Source organism: Marmota monax, unplaced genomic scaffold, assembly GCF_021218885.2.
Source record: "Marmota monax isolate L192 unplaced genomic scaffold, Marmota_monax_Labrador192_F-V1.1 WCK01_AAM20220418_F8-fsc00078, whole genome shotgun sequence".
NCBI classification, from domain to species: Eukaryota; Metazoa; Chordata; class Mammalia; order Rodentia; family Sciuridae; genus Marmota; species Marmota monax.
This window is the reverse complement of record NW_026694865.1, coordinates 4,986,125-5,006,669: the sequence shown is the minus strand read 5'-3', so window position 1 is coordinate 5,006,669 and position 20,545 is coordinate 4,986,125. Positions and strand designations below refer to the sequence as shown.

The 20,545-nt window shown below is 45.5% G+C and overlaps 1 protein-coding gene across 1 annotated transcript in view; it reads left to right on the top strand.

The window, feature by feature from the left end:
- The window catches only part of Map2k1 (mitogen-activated protein kinase kinase 1), a 77,269-nt gene that overhangs the window by 50,922 nt on the left and 5,802 nt on the right, over positions 1-20,545 (top strand). Inside the window, exons 6-7 of the mRNA XM_046426478.2 lie at positions 16,104-16,228; positions 18,546-18,747. Of these exons, the coding sequence (XP_046282434.1) occupies positions 16,104-16,228; positions 18,546-18,747 (327 nt within the window). The remainder of the gene's footprint in view (positions 1-16,103; positions 16,229-18,545; positions 18,748-20,545) is intronic.

The window sequence follows — 20,545 nt, the reverse complement described above, 5'->3', positions numbered from 1 at the left end:
ATAAACAAACAAATAAATAACAAATTACCAGCAACAGAAACCATCCTGGCTTGGTTTAATTTTCTTAAAACTTATGCATTAGAAGGATTCTGAAGAAGCTGGAGAAGCCCTTTTTTTTTGGGGGGGGGGGGTACTAGGGTTTGAACCCAGGGGCACTCAAACCCTGTTTTGTATTTTATTTAGAGACGGGGTCTCATTAAGTTGCTTAGCACCTCGGTGTTGCTGAGAATGGCTTTGAACTTGTGATCCTTCTGCCTCAGCCTCCTGAGCTGCTGGGATTACTGATTTGCGCCACTGCATCCTGTTTAAAGAATCCATTGAGGGCTGGGGTTGTGGCTCAGCGGTAGAGCAATTGCCTAGCATGTGCAAGGCCTTGGGTTCGATCCTCAGCACCACATAAAAATAAATAAAATAAAGGTCCAACTACAACTAAATATATATATATATATATATATATATATATATATATATATATATATAAATAAAATTCATTGAGAAGCTGAACCTATAGACTAGTTTGGCAGGAAGCAAGGCTTTGCTGGTTGGGGAGCTGGTTCACTGGAGCAGAAAAGCAGCCACCCTGGTTCACAGTTACCATAGTGCTGCTGCTGCTGCTGCCTCTGGGCCTGTTGGCTCTTTTCACTCTTACTGTGGGGTGGGGTGGGCTGTGGGTTCACCAACTCCTGAACCTAGAGGGGGTCCAGGATCAGTGCCTCTGAAGCATCTGCTCCCACAATAATTATGAAGGTGGGCTGGGGATCTAGCTCAGTTAGTAGAGCACTTGCCTCACATGCACAAGGCACTGGGTTCAATCCCCAGCATCACAAAAACAAAACAAAACAAATAATTATGAAGGTATCAGGGGACACTATTCTTTCCTGCTGAGTGTTGTGGGCAGGTTGACACCTCATTTTCAAGACTAGCTTAGGAACTTAGGGTTTTAAATGGTTGGAAATGATTTCTAGATGTGCTCTGCTGTAAGTAAAACTAATGTACAAGAACAAAAAATAAGTAAAAATAATGAAAAATTGTTTTACAAAAAGAATTCAGTGTTCACTTCAGGATCCTTCAAATATCACTTCTCATAGAAACTTCCAAATTATGACAACTTGATTAGAATATTTCTCTTTAGGGATATGCCATTAACATAAAGCTAGGCATACCTGCATTTGAAATTAATAATAATAATAGTAATAATGATTATTATTATTTTGTGGTGCTGAGGATTGAACCCAGGGCCTTGTGCATGCAAGCCAAGCACTCTACCCACTGAGCTATATCCCCAGCCCGACAATTATTTTTTGATGAGGGGAAGTACAATAATGGTATTTAAAGGAAGACCAAATGATTTGGGGTAGCATTTGGATATGGTTTTTCCAGCTAGGTGGTAGATACCTTTCTTCAACTGGGTGAATATGTCCTGGTCCTAGTGTGGTACCTTGCCTTGTTGTAAACATGGCCAGCTTTCTTACATATGTAGCATGTCTACAACAAATGGGAATCTAGAGATAAGCAGGTTCTCATCATTCTTTTTTTTTAATTGGCGGGTGGGTAATTGGGTTTAATCCCAGGGGCACTTAACCACTGAGCCACATTCCTAGCCACCACTCTCCACCCTTTTTTTAAAATTTAGAGACTGTCTTGCTGAGTTGCTTAGGACCTTGCTAAGTTGCATAGGTTGGTTTTGAACTCACAATCCTCCTGCCTCAGCCTCCCTAGTTGCTGGCATTATAGGCATGTGTACCACTGTGCCTGGCTCATCCTCATTCTAGAGTGACTCATTGGCAGGGTTTCTTGAGCAGGATAGGTACCGCCAGCTATTCTGGATTTCATCCATGGTGAACTGGTCCCCTGTAATGTCTTCTGGTATTGTCAGGTCAGTGTATTCTCTTTCCTCTGGGTATTCAAAGAGAGAAACAATCCTGTGGCTTACTGTGGTACATGTGTTTTATGGCCTGCTGATCAGGGCATTGGTGTGAGGTCTATGACCACTCTGGAAGTATGAGTTTCTTTTTTTTAGATTTTTTAAAACATTATATTTATTTTTTAGTTATAGGTGTACACAGTATCTTTTTATTTTATTTTTATGTGGTGCTGAGGATCAAACCCAGTGCCTCATGCATGCTAGGCAAGCGCTCTACCTCTGAGCCACAACCCCAGCCCCTGGAAGTATGAGATTCATCTGAAGTCTCTGTATGACTTTCTGGTGAATGGCCATAAATAGGTAACTCTATATGCTCCTCACCCCTCTCCTCATAGTCTCTTCCCCCATCTGAGACAAGTAATTCATATTTGTAAAATATTTATAGAATACCTGCCAAGTGTAAGATACTGGATGAATCACTATGGAGGCCATAAAGATGGCTCATAAATGAATTGTGTCTTCCAGAGGAAAGATGTATCTACAGATGACACTAGTATATGGTGGAACATAACCATTGTCATTTTTATGCATGAATCATTACTTTATCAACTTTCAAATAGAATATGATGTGACATAATTTATTAGTCAGAATTCTTTGGTTGTGTCAGAACTCAAGAATGTGTTCGCTTAAGTCACCACGAAGTCTGAAGACAGGGATGAAGATGGGGTTGAAATGACAGCCTCAGAATTCTTGTCACCTCTTGGCCTTGCTCATTCTAGTGTGGGTTTGTTTCCCTTTTAGGCAGGTTCTCTTTACTGAGGACTGGATGGACCTCACTGATCCCAGACATATTTAGACCTTAGTGCTCCCTATCCCAGAGAGAGAATTTCACTTGATCTCCCCAGCATCCAGATTCCTACTGGACCCACTGGTTTACTCTGATTGGCTGTGGTGGGAGTGTCTTTCCATGCTGGGCCCATTGCTATGCCCAGGGCCCTAGAGGGTAAGCCACTGTGAGTTACATGCTCAGCACCTTGGTGGGATCAATGATTGACACCCTAGCAAAAAGTCTTGGTGTTTGAGTAGGAATATATCCCAAATAAAAAATGGGGAGGTTCTTTTTGTTTTGTTTTGTTTTACTAGAAGATAGGAGGAGGGGATGGATGCCGAAAGCAAGCAAATTTTAAAAAGGGAAGGAAAAAAAGTAGGCAAAGAATGTAACTCAGTGGTAGAGTGCAGGCCCAGCATGTGTGAAGTCTGGGGTTCCAGCCCCAAGAAAAAAAGAAAAGAAACGTTTTTCCATGAGAAATACTTTTAAACATTGGGTCAAAAAGACAAAAAAAAACTATCAACATAGGGTCAAAACAGTAATCAAGCAGTTGCAGCAAGAGTGGGCAACTGGTCCACTTGCCATGCCTGGGCTGCTGTCTTGATTTCATATGGATTGCAAACTAAAAATGGCTTTCAAAATTTTGGAACATGTGACAAATGTCCATTCAGATTTTTGTGTCCATTTTATGGACATTTTATGAAGTTTGTTGGAACACAGCCATGCTTATTTGCTTAAGTGTTATCCATGGCTGCTTTTGTGCTATCATGGCAAATTGAACAGCTGCCTTTGAAAGAGACGACTGTGTGGCTCACAAATTGAAAAAATAATTTACTCTCTAGTCCTTTACAGAAAAAGCTTCCTGAAAACTGAGGTAAGAGAAAGAATTCCCTGAGAGAAAACTTTAGAATTTAAGCACAAAAGTTAGCTTTGATTCACCAGCTTTAAGTTCTTGAGGAAAACCTGATATATGACATAGGTTGGAAAGAGTATTTTTTTTCTGACCCTGGACCTCTGAAAAGAATTAGTCATGATCCCCAGCTCTGAGGTTGGGGGTGGGGGAGAAGAAGGAAAAAAGAAAGAAAGGAAAAGGGTTAGGGGAGAGAGAGAGACATTTAGTGTCAGTTACAAAAATTTATCTGTGGTAAGTTTCTTTTTACTGTGGTAGATCAAAGGTCCATTTCAGCTCTGAGTTAGAGTTTGAGGTAGAGAGGGTGCTAGGCTGTAGCCTGTCTTATGCTATTTAAAGCAGTGATTTATATCACCACCATGCCATTCCTTTTAGACTACTTTAATTATCAAAGCCTCATTTTGATCAAGACCCTGAAGAAGCATTACATGAATTAGGTCAACAAGGATTCCATACAACTTAGCTTGTGAATTATTTGTGCCTTAGAGTTGCCAGCTGATAAATATCAATACATGCTAAGAACAGTTTAAAATTATGCCTTGTTTTTCTTTTCCGTTCACAGACTCTGTGTAACCTGCCTGGTCTTTATGCCCAGTATTGAATTAGTAGCCTGGGCCTATAGCATACTGAGAAAGCCAGCCTGGATTTTTAAGGAGATACAACCAATAATCTGAGCAAGCTGTGGATGGATTATACCAGAATGGCTTAGACCTTGGGGCCATCCTGCTTGGAATGCACTCCAAAAGAGTCCCTGATGGCTAGGATAGAGAGTTATGTAAAACTGGGGATTTCAGGTCAGAATGAGATTTAAGGCTTTTGCAGACTGTTATGAGAGTGTTCTCAGTTCCTAGCTCCTGCGAGAGCTGAGTTTCCAAAGTATCTCAGGTGGCCCAGCAACAGCCTCTGCCTTTGGGGTCCTTAGCAAATTCTTCACCACTTCGTTCAGGTATGCTGGTGCTAATAGGCAAGATCTGAAGTGGATCAAGTTGGTTGTCTTGTCGTTTTATGGCTGTTTGCAGCAGACTGGCACATGATGGTTTTTTGAGCTGCAGAAGCTGCAGTTCTTACTAGACACTGTCCTGTCTGCCTTGGCTTTTGTGGCCTCTTGCAAGGTTTCCCTGAGCCGGAAAGTCAGGGTGGCCCTGTCTCCCCCCCCCCCCACCCACCATCTGGCCTGAGGCTACATCCAAGGTTCCTTCTCAAGTAGTCTCTGTGTGTGCCAAGGCATATCATCTGCTCCCTTAACTGGGAGGTTGCCCATCACATGCATGCAGTAGCCCTTCCTTTGCCTACACATCTCATCCCATAGCTATGTGGAAGACAGCTTCAAGAGGACAGTGAATTGACACGCTGTCTAGTCTCCCCTGCCTTTCGCACAGAGAGAAACAGTTAACCATTCTCTTGGTTCGAAATGTCTCATTCTCTCTAGAATAATCTCAACTGCTAGACTCACAGGGATGGATTATAGTTGCAGATGAGTTTGTCTCAAAGTTCCTCAGGAGAGGCTGACAGGATGGGAGGAAGAGTGCTTCCTCATATCCCTTTTGGGAAGCATCAGAGAGGAGGTGGTATTTGAGCTGGACTTGAAAACATAGGTAAAAGTGGCGTGTGTGGCAGTGTTGGGGGAAGGAAGTCCAGGTAGAGGGAAACACAAAGGCAGGAAAACAGACTTATCCAACAGGAAATGGCAGTCATTTGAGTTGTCTAGAACACAGGGTCCCTGATGGCTTGGGGCAGAACAAAGTAAGGATAGTTGAAATACCAGGGAGGGTCTTCACCGCCATGTTCAGGGGCTGGGTTTTAGCATGGTAACAGGAAGCAGTGGAATCTTCCTGCACAGGGAAGAGAGGTTAGCTATCCTTGGAGGAAGAGGACTCTGGCTGCTATGGCCAAGGTGATCTAGAGTGGTGAGAGATCACTTAGGAAGCTGCTGCCATGGCACAATGGAGAGAACGTGGGTCTGAGTTAGGATAACGGCAGAATGAAGGGACATGAGGGGACACAAGGGGGTGAAGTAGTCAGGGTTTATTCTAGATGTCTCTGGAGAGCAGAGATCAGGTACTGGGGTGGAAAGGGGGAGAAGTGGCAAGCAGACTTGACTCTGTGGCCCTTGTCGGAAGTTGTGGTAAGAGGGAGCTGAGGCTGTACCTGGTGACCCCTGGAGAGCTGTGTCCTATTCCCTCCTGCACCATAGAGCCTCATTCTAAGGGAAACCTGGCTGGAACTACCATTATCTTTAGTTATAGATTTCTGTAACTTCCTGGAGGGACCTGCGCCCTAAGAGCTGGTTTGATTTAGAATCTGGTCACCTGATGAACTAGGGGTAGATTTTATTAACCACTACCCAAAGCAAGGGGGGAACCCGGCTCATGATGCCCAGTGCTATAGAGAAACAACAGGAGAATCTGTGGTGCATCTCAGCTTGAGGGTGGGGGCCAGCTTAAGGCTTGATGATACCAAATTAGAGCCAAATGTGGTGAACGTTTCTATTTGGAAGTACACATTTCTAGGTTTATTGTGGGAGTGAAGTTCTTACTGCCCCACTAAGCTGTGAACATTGCTGTTAGGTGGTGGTGGCTGCCTCTGAATACCTGGGGAGCTGATGCCCAACAAATGGCCTCAGATCCACTGTGTCCTCTCACTTTTATATCCTGGCTGCTGATGGAACCTTGTGGAAGGCTTCTAGCTTCCACCCTACAAAGAAAAAAATGGTGGTTATAAATGAAATAAGATGGGAAATGAAAGGGTATTGTTGAGGCCTGGTGATTGAGTACATGGTTACTATCTCTATTTTTGTATTTGGATCTTTTCAGAGAAAATATTTAACTAAAAGAAGGTGGCGTACATTCTGGCCTAATAAATGACTTACAGGTTAATAACCCCCAGGATTCCAAAGAGACTGAATCTTGTGGACCAACAGTTACTAGGTAAATAAATAAATAAAGAATTAAAAAAAACCAAACAAACATATAAAGAACAACAACAACAACAACAACAAAAAAAAAAAACAGTTACTAGGGGTGGTTCCCGTCTGGGAGCTGGGCTTTGTCCTAGGCAGGACTGTTGGCTACAAGTCACAGAAACCAAAATGAGCCAGTATTAACAGAAGAGAGGATTCCTTATAAGAATCTAGAGAGTCCTGAGGGAGCCCAAGGGCTAGACGTAGTCTGTGCCCAGGAAGGGACCAGGACAGGGACCTGAAGGCCACTAGAATCCCAGGCAACCTCTGCTCTTTGCTTCTCTGTCCATGGGTAGAAGGAAGGCAGCAGCCCTCAGCATTTAGCCTGCATTGAGTTTCTTCCAGACTCAGCCCAGGCCATTTGCCAGGTCCTTGAACAACACAGCAAAAACTTACAGCCATTGGGGCTCCTCCCTAGAGGTTTAGGAGGTCATTCCAGGGGTGCATTTGAGCCAGGCAGCCCTTCCCTTGCTCCCTGTAACCAGAAGATTAGGAGGATGTTGGACATGTGCAAATAGGGAAGACTGGCTTTGAGACTAATGAGCAAATGATTCAGACATGCAGAGGGTACCAGGGAGCCACGTAGATCCTCCAGGTATTGATGGGGATCTTGCAGGCAAGAGCCAGGCTGAGAAGGAGCCGCATTCTTTATGTCACTTGGGTTTTTTCTCAAATAAATGATAGCTTTTTTTCCCCCTCCTAGCTGAAGAAGCCACTGAACTTTAAAGTCTGTGCTTTCCACGTATAACTTCTTCATTTATTGAGTGCTTAGGACTTGCCAGACACAGTCAGGTAGGAATTACTCTTCCTGCCTAACACCCAAGGAAAGGTTCGGAGAGGTTCTGTTACCTGGCTGTGGTCAGCTAGTGAATGGTGGAGTTCAGATTCAAACATCAGATCTCACTACTCCAAAGTTAGTGGTGCTGTCTCCACACCACAGAAACATCCTATTTACTAATGTAATTTATGGAAAGGATCACTGGGCATTAGGGTTCTTGAGGGTTTTTTTTTTTTTTTTTTTGTGGGAAGATATTGGAGGTTTAACTAACCAAATCTCAGGAAGGATAGAGATGCAGTTTGTTGACTTGAGGGATAATTTTGTCGAGGAACTAAAATGCCATTAACTCTTATGCTTCTATTAGAAGGTACTTATAAAAGACATGGGTAGGGACCGGGGATATGGCTCAGTGAGTGCTTGTCTAGCATGCCTGAGGCCCTGGGTTCAATCCCCAGCGCATGCTTGCGGGCACATACACACACACACACACACACACACACACACTCACTCATTGTTGTTAGCTCTTTTTCTCATTTGTTTCTCTTTCCATGTTGGCTCTATTCTCTCAGGCCAGCTGCCTCTCTAGACTATAACCATTGCTTCTGGCTTCACAGTCTCTTACCAGAAAGGGATGAGCTCTTCCTGGCTTCATCTTGCTAATTCTGAGGGAGGGCTCTGATTAACGTGGATGGGTCAAGTGCCCACACCTGCTGGCAACCCTTGGAGGGGATGGGAGGTACAAGTGGCTCAGCCTGGCTGGGGGCTGCCCTGTGTTCAGGGAACAGGGTTCTCTGATCCTCATTCTCCACAGTGGGTGTGAGGAAAGAGAATCTTCCCCAACCGTGTGCATGGAGGGGAAACGGGGCTCCTCAGTAGACTAACCGGGGACTGCCCCTTATGTGTCACTGGACACTTCATTCTAAGAGTTCTGAGTTTGTTCCTTGGGGACCTGCCCAGAGCTAACTAGGAGTGACTGGTGAGTAGCCTCCTCACCTTTTTTTCTGGACTTCTTGATGAAATATGCTGAGCTGTGACCCAGGCACAAATCCTGGGTCACCTTAAACATACTGGCCTTACTACAAATTCTCTTAAATTCTCCATTTAAAAATTAACAGATTTCCATGTGACTTGTCCCCTTTTACCAAGGTCTTTTCTCTCATTCTGTTGAGCACAATTAGCTTTCATCAGGTCAAAACAAGTTTTGAGCTAATTTCTGCTCTTGAATAGCATATGAAAAGAATCCAAGTTAGTAAACATGGTGTTCCTGTCAGTAGGTGGTTGATTGGCTCTTTTTCTCCTCCCAGGTAACCCAAATAGTCTGGAGAGGGAAATGTGCTGCTAGAATGTAGGCTGGTTGGTTGATTGGTTTCTTCTAATTCGTATCTTTCCTTCTTGCTTTTTTTTTTTTTTTTTTGTACTGGGGATTAAACCCAGGGTCCTCTGTCACTGAGCCATATCCCCAGCCTTTTTTATTTTGAGACAGGGTCTCCCTAAATTGTGAAGCCTGGCCTCAAATTTGCAGTCCTCCTTCCTCAGCCTCTCAAGTTGCTGGGACAGGTGTGTGCCACTGCACTCAGCTGAATGCAGGTTTCTTTTAATGGAAAAAGGATACTTTTTGATCTTTGGTGAGAGACTTCATTGTGGATTTCCCTACTGTAACTTGGGATTGCTCTGCCAGGTGTTACTATGGGGATATTAGAAATGTGTCAGGAAATCTAGGGCCCATAGCTTTTTCCTTTACTGCCCCGCTTTCTTTTCCCTTCTTTTATTACATCCCCCTCTCCTTACCCCTGCCCTTCTGAGTGTAACCGCTTTGAATGACATGTGCTAACAAAACCAAGCCCTGAACTCTTTTGCATCTTCATTTCATGTTTAAGTGTCAGATTTTGTTCCTTTTGGTCCAGGGATGAGCAGTGAATTGTCAGGGAGGGGTGCATGAGGTTAGAGAACAAAAAACATTTCAAAACTAATGAATCTTGCAGGGGAAGGAGGGAAAACTTTTCAAATGCAATTGCTGGGCTTGGTTGTAAGAATCTTGAAAATGGAGGAGATAAAATTAGTGGCTTGTTAGGACCTGACAGGCATGCTCCTCCTCCCAGAGCTCCCTGCTGGAACACGGTTGTTCATCAGAAGGAGGTGGGAAATTAGCTCTAGTTCCTGTTGCTAGCAGGGCTCTGCAGTTAGATGTGTTGGGAGGGAATGGGCTGTGCTGAGGAAGAGCCATCATGCTCACTTGCTAAACCAGGGCGCAGTGTTTTCTCTCACAACCAGATTTGCAGGATTTCAGCATACCCCAAGTCAGATGTGGTTTCCAGAAATAGAGCTTATTGCCTCTGTAATGAGAGTGACTTTTTCCCCAAGCCACAGCTTCCTAATAATGGCTTCCCTGAACTTTTGGGGCACAGCTCCTGGTGGTTTGCCATGAGCTCTGCTGCCTGGGCCCCGACTATCTGGGTTCTGGCAAGAACACTCCCTCAGGATTCTAGAACCCTCTCCCTACTGTACAGCCTTGCTGGGACAACTCCATGCTGAGCCTTATCTCTCCTTATCTACGGGCAGGGGCTCATGATGCCTCCCTCACACCATTATGATGAGGATTAAAGAAGAGAATGTGTTAAAAAGACCTGGACTCATATGTGCCCCAGGAATCTCCCTTGCAGCTGGAGGTGTATACCCAGTAGTAGAACAGTTGCCTCATGTGCCCAAGCCCCTGGATTTGATCCTCAGCACAGTAAATAAATAGATAAGTTTTTTTTTTTTTAATCTCATTTGCTTTTTTCTTTCTTTTTTAAAACCTTCTACTCTCACTTATCTAAGATCATCTTGCTTTTGGATCCAGCCTTTGTCACAGATGGGCTAGTCGGGCTTCCATGTGTCACTCTTGTTTCTCAGTGGGCCCTTGCTCCTTGCCTTGCACTTTTCTGATTTTCTTGTGCTTCCCACTGCTCTCTTCTACCCTTCTGCTCCTCCTCCATGCTCATACATCTTTATTGAAGTTCCTTCAATATTACCCAAATCAACAAGATGACATTGAGGAACCAGGCATGGTGGCACATATCTGTATTTACAGCGACCTGGAAGGATGAGGCAGGATATCATAAGTTCAAGGCCAGCCTCAACAACTGAATGAGACCCTGTCTCAAAATAATAAAGAGTGCTGGGGATATAGCTCAGTGGTAGAGTGCTTTTCCTAGTATGCATTTGTTCCCCAGCACCACAAATAAATAAGAAGAAAGAAAATGACCTAGATGGAATCTGCTAGAGGTCTGCCATGCACCTTGGGTTGTCTGTCTGCTGTGCCTTCTCGGCTGGCTTCAGAAGGGTGGCACTGATTCCAGCTGCTTGGTCGAATTTAGACCATATCTCTGTCTGGCTGTCACCAGCATACCTGTGTGCACATACATGTTCTTGTTATTGTTGGATTCCATCACCCTGCCCCTTGAAGACAGTACCCTTTTTATGTATTGCTCCATGCAGGCATGTTATAAAAGTATTTGTAGAATAAATGGCCCTCAAATTATTTATCCAAACCCTTGTTTTAGAGTGGCAAAAAAAAAAAAAATGCTCAGAATATATGCTCTTAAGGGAAAATTCAGGGGGCTTTGAACAGTGGTCATATCTGGGGTAGAAGATTTCAGAAGAAAATACTTTATTCCCTTTATTTTTTCATACAATCTCCTTGTTCTTATATGTGTACTTTGTTTTGTGGTGTGGGGGAGTGAACCAGTGCCTTACACAAGCTGGGGAAGCGCTCTGCCAACCCTCATCTGCTCATTTTTGGGGAAGGAGGGTTTGCCCATTGTTGCAGAGAAGGAGCAGCATTGGGTATCCCAAACTCAGCATCTTGTGGGATTCCTGGGAAAACCCACCAACCTGGGAGTCTAGTGGGTGGTGGATGCTTCTTCCAGAATGTAGTCTGGCCTGCTTTTTGCTGAGGCTGCTCACATCACTTCTTCATATTGAAGGATGAGAAAGAGAAGCTGAGAGTCAGGCATGGTAGCACACGCCTGTAATCCCAGTGGCTCAGGAGGCTGAGGCAGAAGGATCAAATCTGAGGCCAGCCTCAGCAACTGAGTGAGATTCTGTCTCAAAAATTAGTAGGGCTGGGCATGTAACACCCCTGGATTCAATCCCTAGTGGAAGAAAGAGAGAGAGAGAGAGAGACAGACAGACAGAGAGAGACACACACACTGAGGTCTGGAAGAGGCCTGAGGGACTGGGCCTATCATTTGAACCACCTTGAGAGATCTGTTAGGACAGTGTGGGAGGAAGCCCAGATAAATCCCCCTGGACTCCAGGAACGAGGCAGTATCTCATGTTGGGAAGAGGACTCAAAAGAAGCAAGCAATGGAGGTAACAGAGGGGGTGGAAAGGAGGATTTTCAGATGTCGGGACCAGCAGAAAGAAGATGAGGAGGCGACACACCCTTGTACAGTGGCAGTCTGAGAGGCAGGCCAGCCTGGACTGGGAGTAGGTAGCTGAGGAGACACCTTGAGGGTGAAGAATTGATGGAAGGCTGAGAAAGCCAGGAAAAGGGTCTTGAACTGTGCTCTGAGGCAGAGGGTGAGCCATAGCAGCAGGGGCTCTGTCGTTGGAGTTCTGGTTGCCACAGACAGGGTGGAAGGGAATGGTGGGGAGGGGCTGGCTCCAGTGTGAAGCTGTTCCAGGTGCTGATAGAGATCAGGAAGTGAACTCTGGACCTTATCTGACATCATATACTTCTTTTCTGCTTCCAGAGGAGTGCGGTTTGGCTGGGGCTTCCTGAGGGTGGGGTGGGGAAGGAGAGCATGTTCTGGCTTGGCTGCTCCAGCAGCATACTGGAGTTGAGTGAGTTGGTGTGTCCAGGTCACCAGGAGGGGCCTTGTGCAGTGCATCTGGCTCCTAGATCCTGTGTTCCAGCAGGGAAAACCCTCCAGGGGATCCCTTTCCTTCCCTCCACTGCCATAGATCTCTGCAGTCTCCCAGGCAGTGTTGTTGCTGGGGTGGGTGCAGGGAGCTGGAGATGACAGTCTGGGTGGTGGTGGGGGAGCAGTGTTATGTAAGTTTGAACAGGAGGCTTGCTTGCCATGTGAGTAGAAATCAGATGCAAGGACAGCTAGAGGCAGTGCAGCCACTCGTGAGCGCAGCTGCACCAGAGAAGGGCTGCGCCAGCGGAGGAGGGCTGGGGCCAGGAGGAGGAGAGGGGACACCTGGTTCCATGAACTGCTGGCCTGGGAGGGCAACCTGTGAAATCATCAGTCTGTATTCCTCTGGTTCAGTGTGCTGTTTATATGCTGTTCTTGATCACTTTGATCCTGGTCTTCATTTTGTGTTGTTTCAAGAGCTGCAGTTGTCACCACTTTACTGATGGCACATTACAACCCAGAGAAGTGAAATCTAGCTCAAGTCTGCACGTAGAGCAGGTGACAGGACCAGGATTTGAATACAGGCCTCCTGCCCCTTTACCCAGTGCTCCTTTCTAGCTTCCAAACAAGGTCTCACAGACCACACCACACAGGCCATGGGAGCTTTGGGGATGGGTGAGGGAGTGTGGCTGGTGTGCTCAGCACCCAGAAGAAAGGCTGTGGCATGTGGTGGGGCGTATGAAAGAGGGGACTCTTGTGGGACTCATGTTGGACTGCCTATCTGTCCCTACGTCCCAGGAGGCATGTCACACACCTCCCTCTTCCCAGTTTGGTCCTATTTTGTAGTGTCCTATTCCATATCCCGAGCAAGTGGTTTCCAGGAATTTGTCCTCTGAAAGTGGCACTGAAGGATTTTTCCACATGTTCTATTATAGGATCCTTATTACTTTCAGTAAAGCTGCTGGGCTTGCTCCTTGGCTGAAAGTATTTGTTGGGACCTGTCCTACACTAGGCTGGAGGAAGGAACAGTTAGTTCCTCATCTCCCAAAACTTTTTCGTATAATTCTCCAGAAGGCCACATGCTCCCTCCCTCTCTGTCCCAGTCATTACCACGTGTTCTACAGAGGTCTACCCTCACCAGCCATCACAGCTGCACCCTTCACTCTCTGGTTTCATGTATTTTTATTTTCTTCATGGCCCATGAAACTCCCTGAAATTACACATTTGTTCATTGATTTATTCATTGTCTCCTCACACTAAAATTTAAGCTTCGTGGACAGTGGGGACTAGATCAGTTTGTTCACCTCTGTGTGCCTGGAAGCTTGCAGAGTGCCTGCATGTGGTTGGTTCTCTGTAACTATTAGTGACAGAGAGAGCTAAAGAATATGGCAGCAAGGCTGGTGGGGGGCAGATAGGTTCAGATGTCAGAAGGTCTGGATTCTGCTTCTAGCTTTACTCAGTTTTTTTTTTTTTTTTTTTTTGAGAGAGAGAGAAGAGAGAATTTTAATATTTATTTTTCATTTTTCGGCGGACACAACATCTTTGTTTGTATGTGGTGCTGAGGATCGAACACGGGCCGCATGCATGTCAGGCGAGCGCGCTACCGCTTGAGCCACATCCCCAGCCCTTTACTCAGTTTTTGCTCTGTGACCTTGAATAAGCCCCTGGACCCTTTGGGCTTAGACCTTTTGTCTCTACCATGAAAGGCAGAACTGGATGCCCTTTAAGGCCCCTCCTGGTGTCTGTGCCTTGACACCTGTGGTAGGTTGGCATTGCCCAGAGATTTGGGAAGGTCTTGTCTCCTGTGCTCCTTGCGAAAGCCTGACCTGGATCTGAATGCTGTGTGTGGAGACATGATGAGGGCTGGGACTTAGAAAGAGCACGCCATGGCTGTGTGGGTATACCTGTGTATATGCTAGCTTGCATGTGCACATGGTGAGTTTGGATCTGTGCATTGGACAAGAGTTTCTGAAGCATCTCCCATGTGCCCAGCATTGTCTGGCTCACATCTTAGAGTGGTAAAGAGGGCATCCAGCCAGTGCCCTGCTGGAGCTGTTGGTGGTGGAGAGAGGCAGGAGATGAGTTGTGTGGGAGAGGGGTTTGCTGAGAGATTAAAGGTAAATTTTTTTTTTTTCCAATTTGCTCTTGGAAGGATACTCAAATAGACCTGTTAGAATCTGTTGATTCAAAAAAAAAAAAAAAAAAAAGACCTTTGAATTAAAAAAAAAAGAATCTGTTGATTCATGTGGAAGAGTATTGAAGGGAAAATAATGAAAATGTTAATAATTGCTCTGGCAGGTTGGAATTATTTGTGGCTTGGGTTTTTTCCTCTGATTTTTCCACATGTTCTATTATAGTGTCCATATTACTTTCAGTAAAGATTCCCTGTCATGCTGGGGTTGTAGCTCAGTGGTAGGGCACCCATATGCCTGGCATATAGGTGGCCCTGAATTCAATCCATAGCATCACACACACACACAAAGATTCCCTGTCATGGTTTAGGATTTTTCTCCTGACATTGCCTCCCCTTGAGTGACTCTCTCACTGTTTGTTGATGTCTGCTCACAAAACCCTGGCCTGGGGACTCCAAGTCCCAGCCTGGGTTTTCCCACCTGTAAATCAAGACAATGACCCTGGTCTGTCCATTTCACAGTTGTCTGATCAAAGGAGATGGTAGGAGAAAAGACATGTGAAAGGTTATTGCTCTCTGCTGACAAAGGGCCAGTGGCCTGTTATTGGTGGCAGCAGAAGGTGTGGAATGTGAGATGGTATTGTGAACCTAGGGACGTGAGTAGACCTTATGCTGGCATATTGCCTTGACTCTGAGGAGCATCTTTCAGGCCTCTGAGTTCTCTGGCCTTGAGTAGCTAGGGGCTCACCTTGACTAACAGAGCAAGTGTAGGTGAGCTGACTTTTAGGTAAGTGACTTCAGTTAAAGAAAATCACAAGTCAGCACCCACTCCATGCTTTGTGCTTGGTATAGAGGTCAAGATTAGAAATTCCTGCCCTTATTAAGTCTTTGCTCTGCAGCCTCAGCGAGCATATAGTTCTTGTTATTTATGTTTTCTGCTTCTCATACCTTCCACCCATAGATCTGTGTCCTGCCAACAAGGATGGTTGAATGTTTTAGTTAGCTTTTTTCAGTACTGGGACTAAAAGACCTGACCAGAACAATTTTAAAGGAAGAAAAGTTTATTTAAGGGCTTACAGTTTCAGAAGTGTTAGTCCAAAAGATGGCCAGCTCCATTCCTCGGGGCTTGAGGTGAGGCTGAACATCATGGTGAAAGTGTGTGGCAGAGGGAAGCAGCTCACATGGTGATTAGGAAGCAAAGAGAGAGACTCCACTTTCCAGATAACAAAATGTATACCCCATAGCCGTGCCCCTAATAAACCACTTCCTCCAGCCACACCCCACCTGCCTCCAGTTACCACTCAGTTAATCCATCAGGGATTAATTCACTGATTAGGTTAAGGCTACACCCCAATCATTTCTCCTCCAAACCTTCTTGCATTGTCTCACACATGAGCTTTTGTGGGGCACCTCACATCCAAACCATTAACATTGAAGCAACAGACTTTCAAATCTTGACTATTCATGAGGACTGACTCCTTTCCATGGGTTGTTTGGCCAAGCCTGAATCCTTAAAGGGTAGAAAGAAATCTACTGGCTTTTTGTCCTACTTTTCCAGCAGCTAATCATTTCATTCCCTGACAGTCCTTCCTTGGACCCTGAAAAAGGGGGGAAATAAGGAACTCTGGTGTCCAGTATTTGCAAGCCAAGGGCTGCCTCTGATGGGAGACTGGGGTGTTGTCCTGGACTCACTGTCAACGGTGGCCTTTTTAGGGAACATTGACTCTTCTCCCCTACCCAGGCTCCTTATGTCAGTTCCTTACTTTTCTATTTTTTCTTTCCTACAGATGTCAAGCCATCCAACATCCTAGTCAACTCCCGTGGGGAGATCAAGCTCTGTGACTTTGGGGTCAGCGGGCAGCTCATTGACTCCATGGCCAACTCCTTCGTGGGCACAAGGTCCTACATGTCGGTACGAACAGCAGGTCATCTTTCTTGAGTTTCTCAGCTGGTCAGAGATAGGAGCCAAATGGTTACCTTCCCTGTGGAGCCAGAGCATTGTGATGGGTGATAATGGGTGGGGGACAAGAAATGAGGGATGAGGCACAATGGTCCTCCCTGAGGAGTTGAAGTCTAACAGGAAGATACTTGGCCTTTCATGGACCTAGGTGCATAATTGGAGTCTTTTAACTCACTAGGAGACATTGTACCATCCCAGCTTCAGAGCTTGGTTTCCATTCCAAAGAGACAGTTCTAGCTAGATGTCTTTACCTGATTGTTTACAGACCCTCACACCCAACAAGTTCAGACATGACTGCACTCCAAACTGTCCTACCTTTTCCTTTCCTATTAGCAGTAAATAGCATTACTGTGTCCAAGGCAGAAGTTGACTTAACCTCCCTTTCTAGCTCCCCATTCTTTTAACATCTAGTACCCCCAACTCCTGAGTTTGTTTAGAGTTGTTTCCTCCATCTCGCCTCTTTCCCTCCTCACTACATGTCAACTTCTACCTCTGCCTCTCACTGTAGCCCACCCGGTCTCCTGGCTGGAGTCTCTGCTCTAGTTTAGCCATCTTGGGGATCTTCCCTCCTTCAACACTCCATCTTGGGGGTATTTCTTCCTGCTCACAACTCTGCTGGCTCCCAGTGCCACCAGAGTGCTGTGGCTGTCCCACGCCCATGGCTACATCAACACAGGATCATTTTCTTTCCCCTTGGGAAGGCTGTAAGTGACTCTCTTGTCCTTGGCATCGGCATGGGATCTGACATGTGCAGGTGTTGAGGGAAGGCTGGGTGAGTGGGGCAATGTCAGCTGACTGAAGGGAAAGGTGGGAACATGAGTCTGGGTGAGTGCTGACCCAACTCTGCTGGGTCAGAGTGGGTGGTCTGTGCACTGTAAGTGCAGCCAGTGATTGTGAAGACGGGCTCAGAGGCCCAGGAGACCTTAACATGCACAGTATTTTATGTGCTCTTTGTCAAAAGCACTTTTACATCCTTAAATGTTCTCATTTGATCCATGCAGTTGTTCCATCAAGGATAGAGCATAGTTCCCATTTCAGTAGTGAGGAACTCTAGATTAGAGGGGTTAAGAGAACAACTACATAACTTGCCAAGCCAGGATTGAAAGCCAACTCCTGCACTTATCCTCATTCCCACTTGCTGGCCCCTCACCTGCTGTCAACACCACTCAACACTGCTTGACACATGTCCCCATCCCTCTGTACTCCAATGACCCATGGTGAGCTCTCTTCTGCTCTCTTTGCCTGTTGTCTCCTCATCACTTCTTCCCTAAGTGGATCATAACTAAACAGCTGGCACCCTGGGCCCTTCAATTGCCAGCTTTCGAGTTCAAAATCAATTAATAGGCCCTGGGACTTATTGATCCAGGGTTTACTGGTTGGGTTTTCGTGGTTACATGGTCAGTTCCAAAATAGTTCAGCGTTAGAGTTAGTGAAAAATCCTATGGGAGAAGTTAATTCAGTCTAAATAAATGAACTATGGTCAGAATAAAGATTTTTTTGTAGGATTTTTGAAATCGTGTACTACTTGAAATAATGCTTAGTAAAAATAATGGTTTTTGTAGCACTATATACTTTTTTTCTCCTTGAGTCTTCCCACCAAATATATTGATATTTCCCAATATCAAACTGTTTATATAGAATTTTGCAGTATCTGACATGTTTTCATTTGATTTGACCACAATAACACTAGTAAAAAGGGTGGGTATTTTGTTATGTTGTTGTTACTGTTTTTACCATCAGCAGCCAGCCCCATTTTATAGATGAAGAAACTGAGGTTCACATCTCGTAGTTTGTAAGTCCCAGGGTTGGGACCTGACCTCAGATCCTTTGTTTCTTGTACCCACAGCATTACTTCATTCATACCCATGTTTCACAAGCTTCCTATTTTAGACTCAGGTGACAAGATGAGCTTCTCATGGTGGGCTTGGGAGAGGCTGCCCTGTATATGCAAGTCAGTGGGCAGAATGAACAAAGCTGGAACCACAGGATGAAGTGGTAGTTGGGGCCCAGTGGGTTGGATGCTGTCACCTTAGTGTGTGTTACAAGGGATACAGTGAGGAGGGGTCAGAACCATGAAACCAGCTAGGATTTGCTAAGTATGACATTTGGAGGCAAATGGGAGGTGAGATTCAAGATGTTTGTGGGGCTCTTCAAACAGGATGTGAGCATGTGAGCTGCCCAGAGGAAGGGACAGAAGAAGATAAAACATTAGCAAACCAAGGATCGTGCTTAGTTTAGCTGATGATAACTGTTTCTGTCTCTTCTGCAGCCAGAAAGACTCCAGGGGACTCATTACTCAGTGCAGTCGGACATCTGGAGCATGGGGCTCTCTCTGGTGGAAATGGCAGTGGGGAGGTACCCCATCCCTCCTCCAGATGCCAAGGAGCTGGAGCTGATGTTTGGGTGCCAGGTGGAGGGAGATGCAGCTGAGACACCCCCCAGGCCCAGGACACCCGGGAGGCCCCTTAGCTGTGAGTGGCCTGCTGTGTCTCCAGTTTGAACTGTGGGGTCCCTTGTTGTAATGGGTTTCTGGAGGGCAGACTCTCTGTAATTCTGCCGGCACTGCTTCTCTGTCTCGATGCCAGGCTGGGGCCAGGGGGAAGCAGCAGGGGTTTTCAGGTAAGAGCAGAAAATTATCATAACCATGAACAGTTTCCCACCATTTGTTGAGTACCTCTATGTTCTAGGTGCTGTGCTTATTAGCAGTTTATATACATTAATTTTCTTTTTAGTCAAGACAGTTTTGGTAGATTTGTTTTTACTGAGATAAAATTCACATAACACAATATTGACATTTTAAAATACACGTGGCCCCTGAGGCTGGCCTGTACCTCTGGGATATGAAAAGAAGAAACCCAGGTTCAGGAAGAATTAAAGCTAAGTCAAGTATAGCTCAGTGATAGAACACTTGGCTAGCATATAGAAAGGCCTGAGTTCAGTCCCCAGCATTGTGGGAGAGAGGTGATCAACAACACCACATACAACTAAATGCTTTAGTTGTTTAGTCATTATATTATTTCACATAATATAAAGGAGGAGAAATGGGCAGATGTATTTATTACCTATGTCTGCTTTACAAAACTTTGTACTTAATATGGCACAGTGGCACATGCCTGTAATCCCAGCAACTTGGGTAGCTAAGATAGAAGGATTGCAAGGTCACGGTCAGCTTTGGTAACTTAGACCCTGTCTCAAACTAAAAAATAAAAAGGGCTGGGGAGGTAGCTTATTTCAGTTCCCATTACTGGATAAAGAAAGGTAACTCAGGGCTGGGGTTGTGGCTCAGTGGTAGAGCACTCGCCTAGCATGTGCAAGGCCCTGGGTTCGATCCTTGGCACCACATAAAAATAAATAAATAAAGATATTATGTCCAACTACAACCAAAAAAAAGAAAATTAAAAAAAAAAAAGGTAACTCAATACTTTATCTCAGAGGTCACCTGATTTGCCCAAAGTCACAAATGTAGGATATAGCAGAGCCCAGACTCATACTCTGGCCAGGTGACTCTGAAAGGAAAGTGAGAAAGCGAGAGCCGTGCGGGCGAGAAATGAAGGACAGAGACCAGAGATCCACACAAAGGTTTAGTTGTCAAAGCTGACAAATAAAGGCCATCCCTCTGTAGAGTGGAGAGAGGCCCTGAGATGTTTGGGTGTTCAGCTTTTGTGGGGTAGGGATTTGGAGTTGTAGTTGTGGTGCTAGGGGATGGGCTTGGGAGTGCTTGCCTCAGAGCTAGGCGGGTGGGGAATACCATGGGGTTGGCTTAGGTTGATGGCACCATGGCGCTTTCCAGAGTCAAGGGGTCCTGGCCTTCTGGAATTGGCTTAGGGTTATGGTACCGTGGGGTAGGTCACTAATGGAGGCGGGGGAGTTTGGGTAAGAGGAAGTACAGGAAAGCAAAACCAATAAGATGGTGGTTAAGGGCTGGGGATGTGGCTCAAGCGGTAGCGCGCTCGCCTGACATGCGTGTGGCCCGGGTTCGGTCCTCAGCACCACATATAAACAGAGATGTTGTGTCTGCCGAAAACGTAAAAAAAAATAAATATTAAAAAAAAAAAACAAACCTCTCTTTCTCTCTCCCTCCCTCCCTCCCCCCTCTCTCTATCTTAAAAAAAAAAAAAAAGATGGTGGTTAACATTTAAGATGGCTGCTTGAAAGTTAAATCAGTACTCTATACTGTGGGCTTTGCTAGTTCCTTCTGTTGAGGCCTTATCTGTGAGTGATCTGTTTATTGTCATAACCCTGTTCTGGGTCCATGCCCAGCCCCTTGCC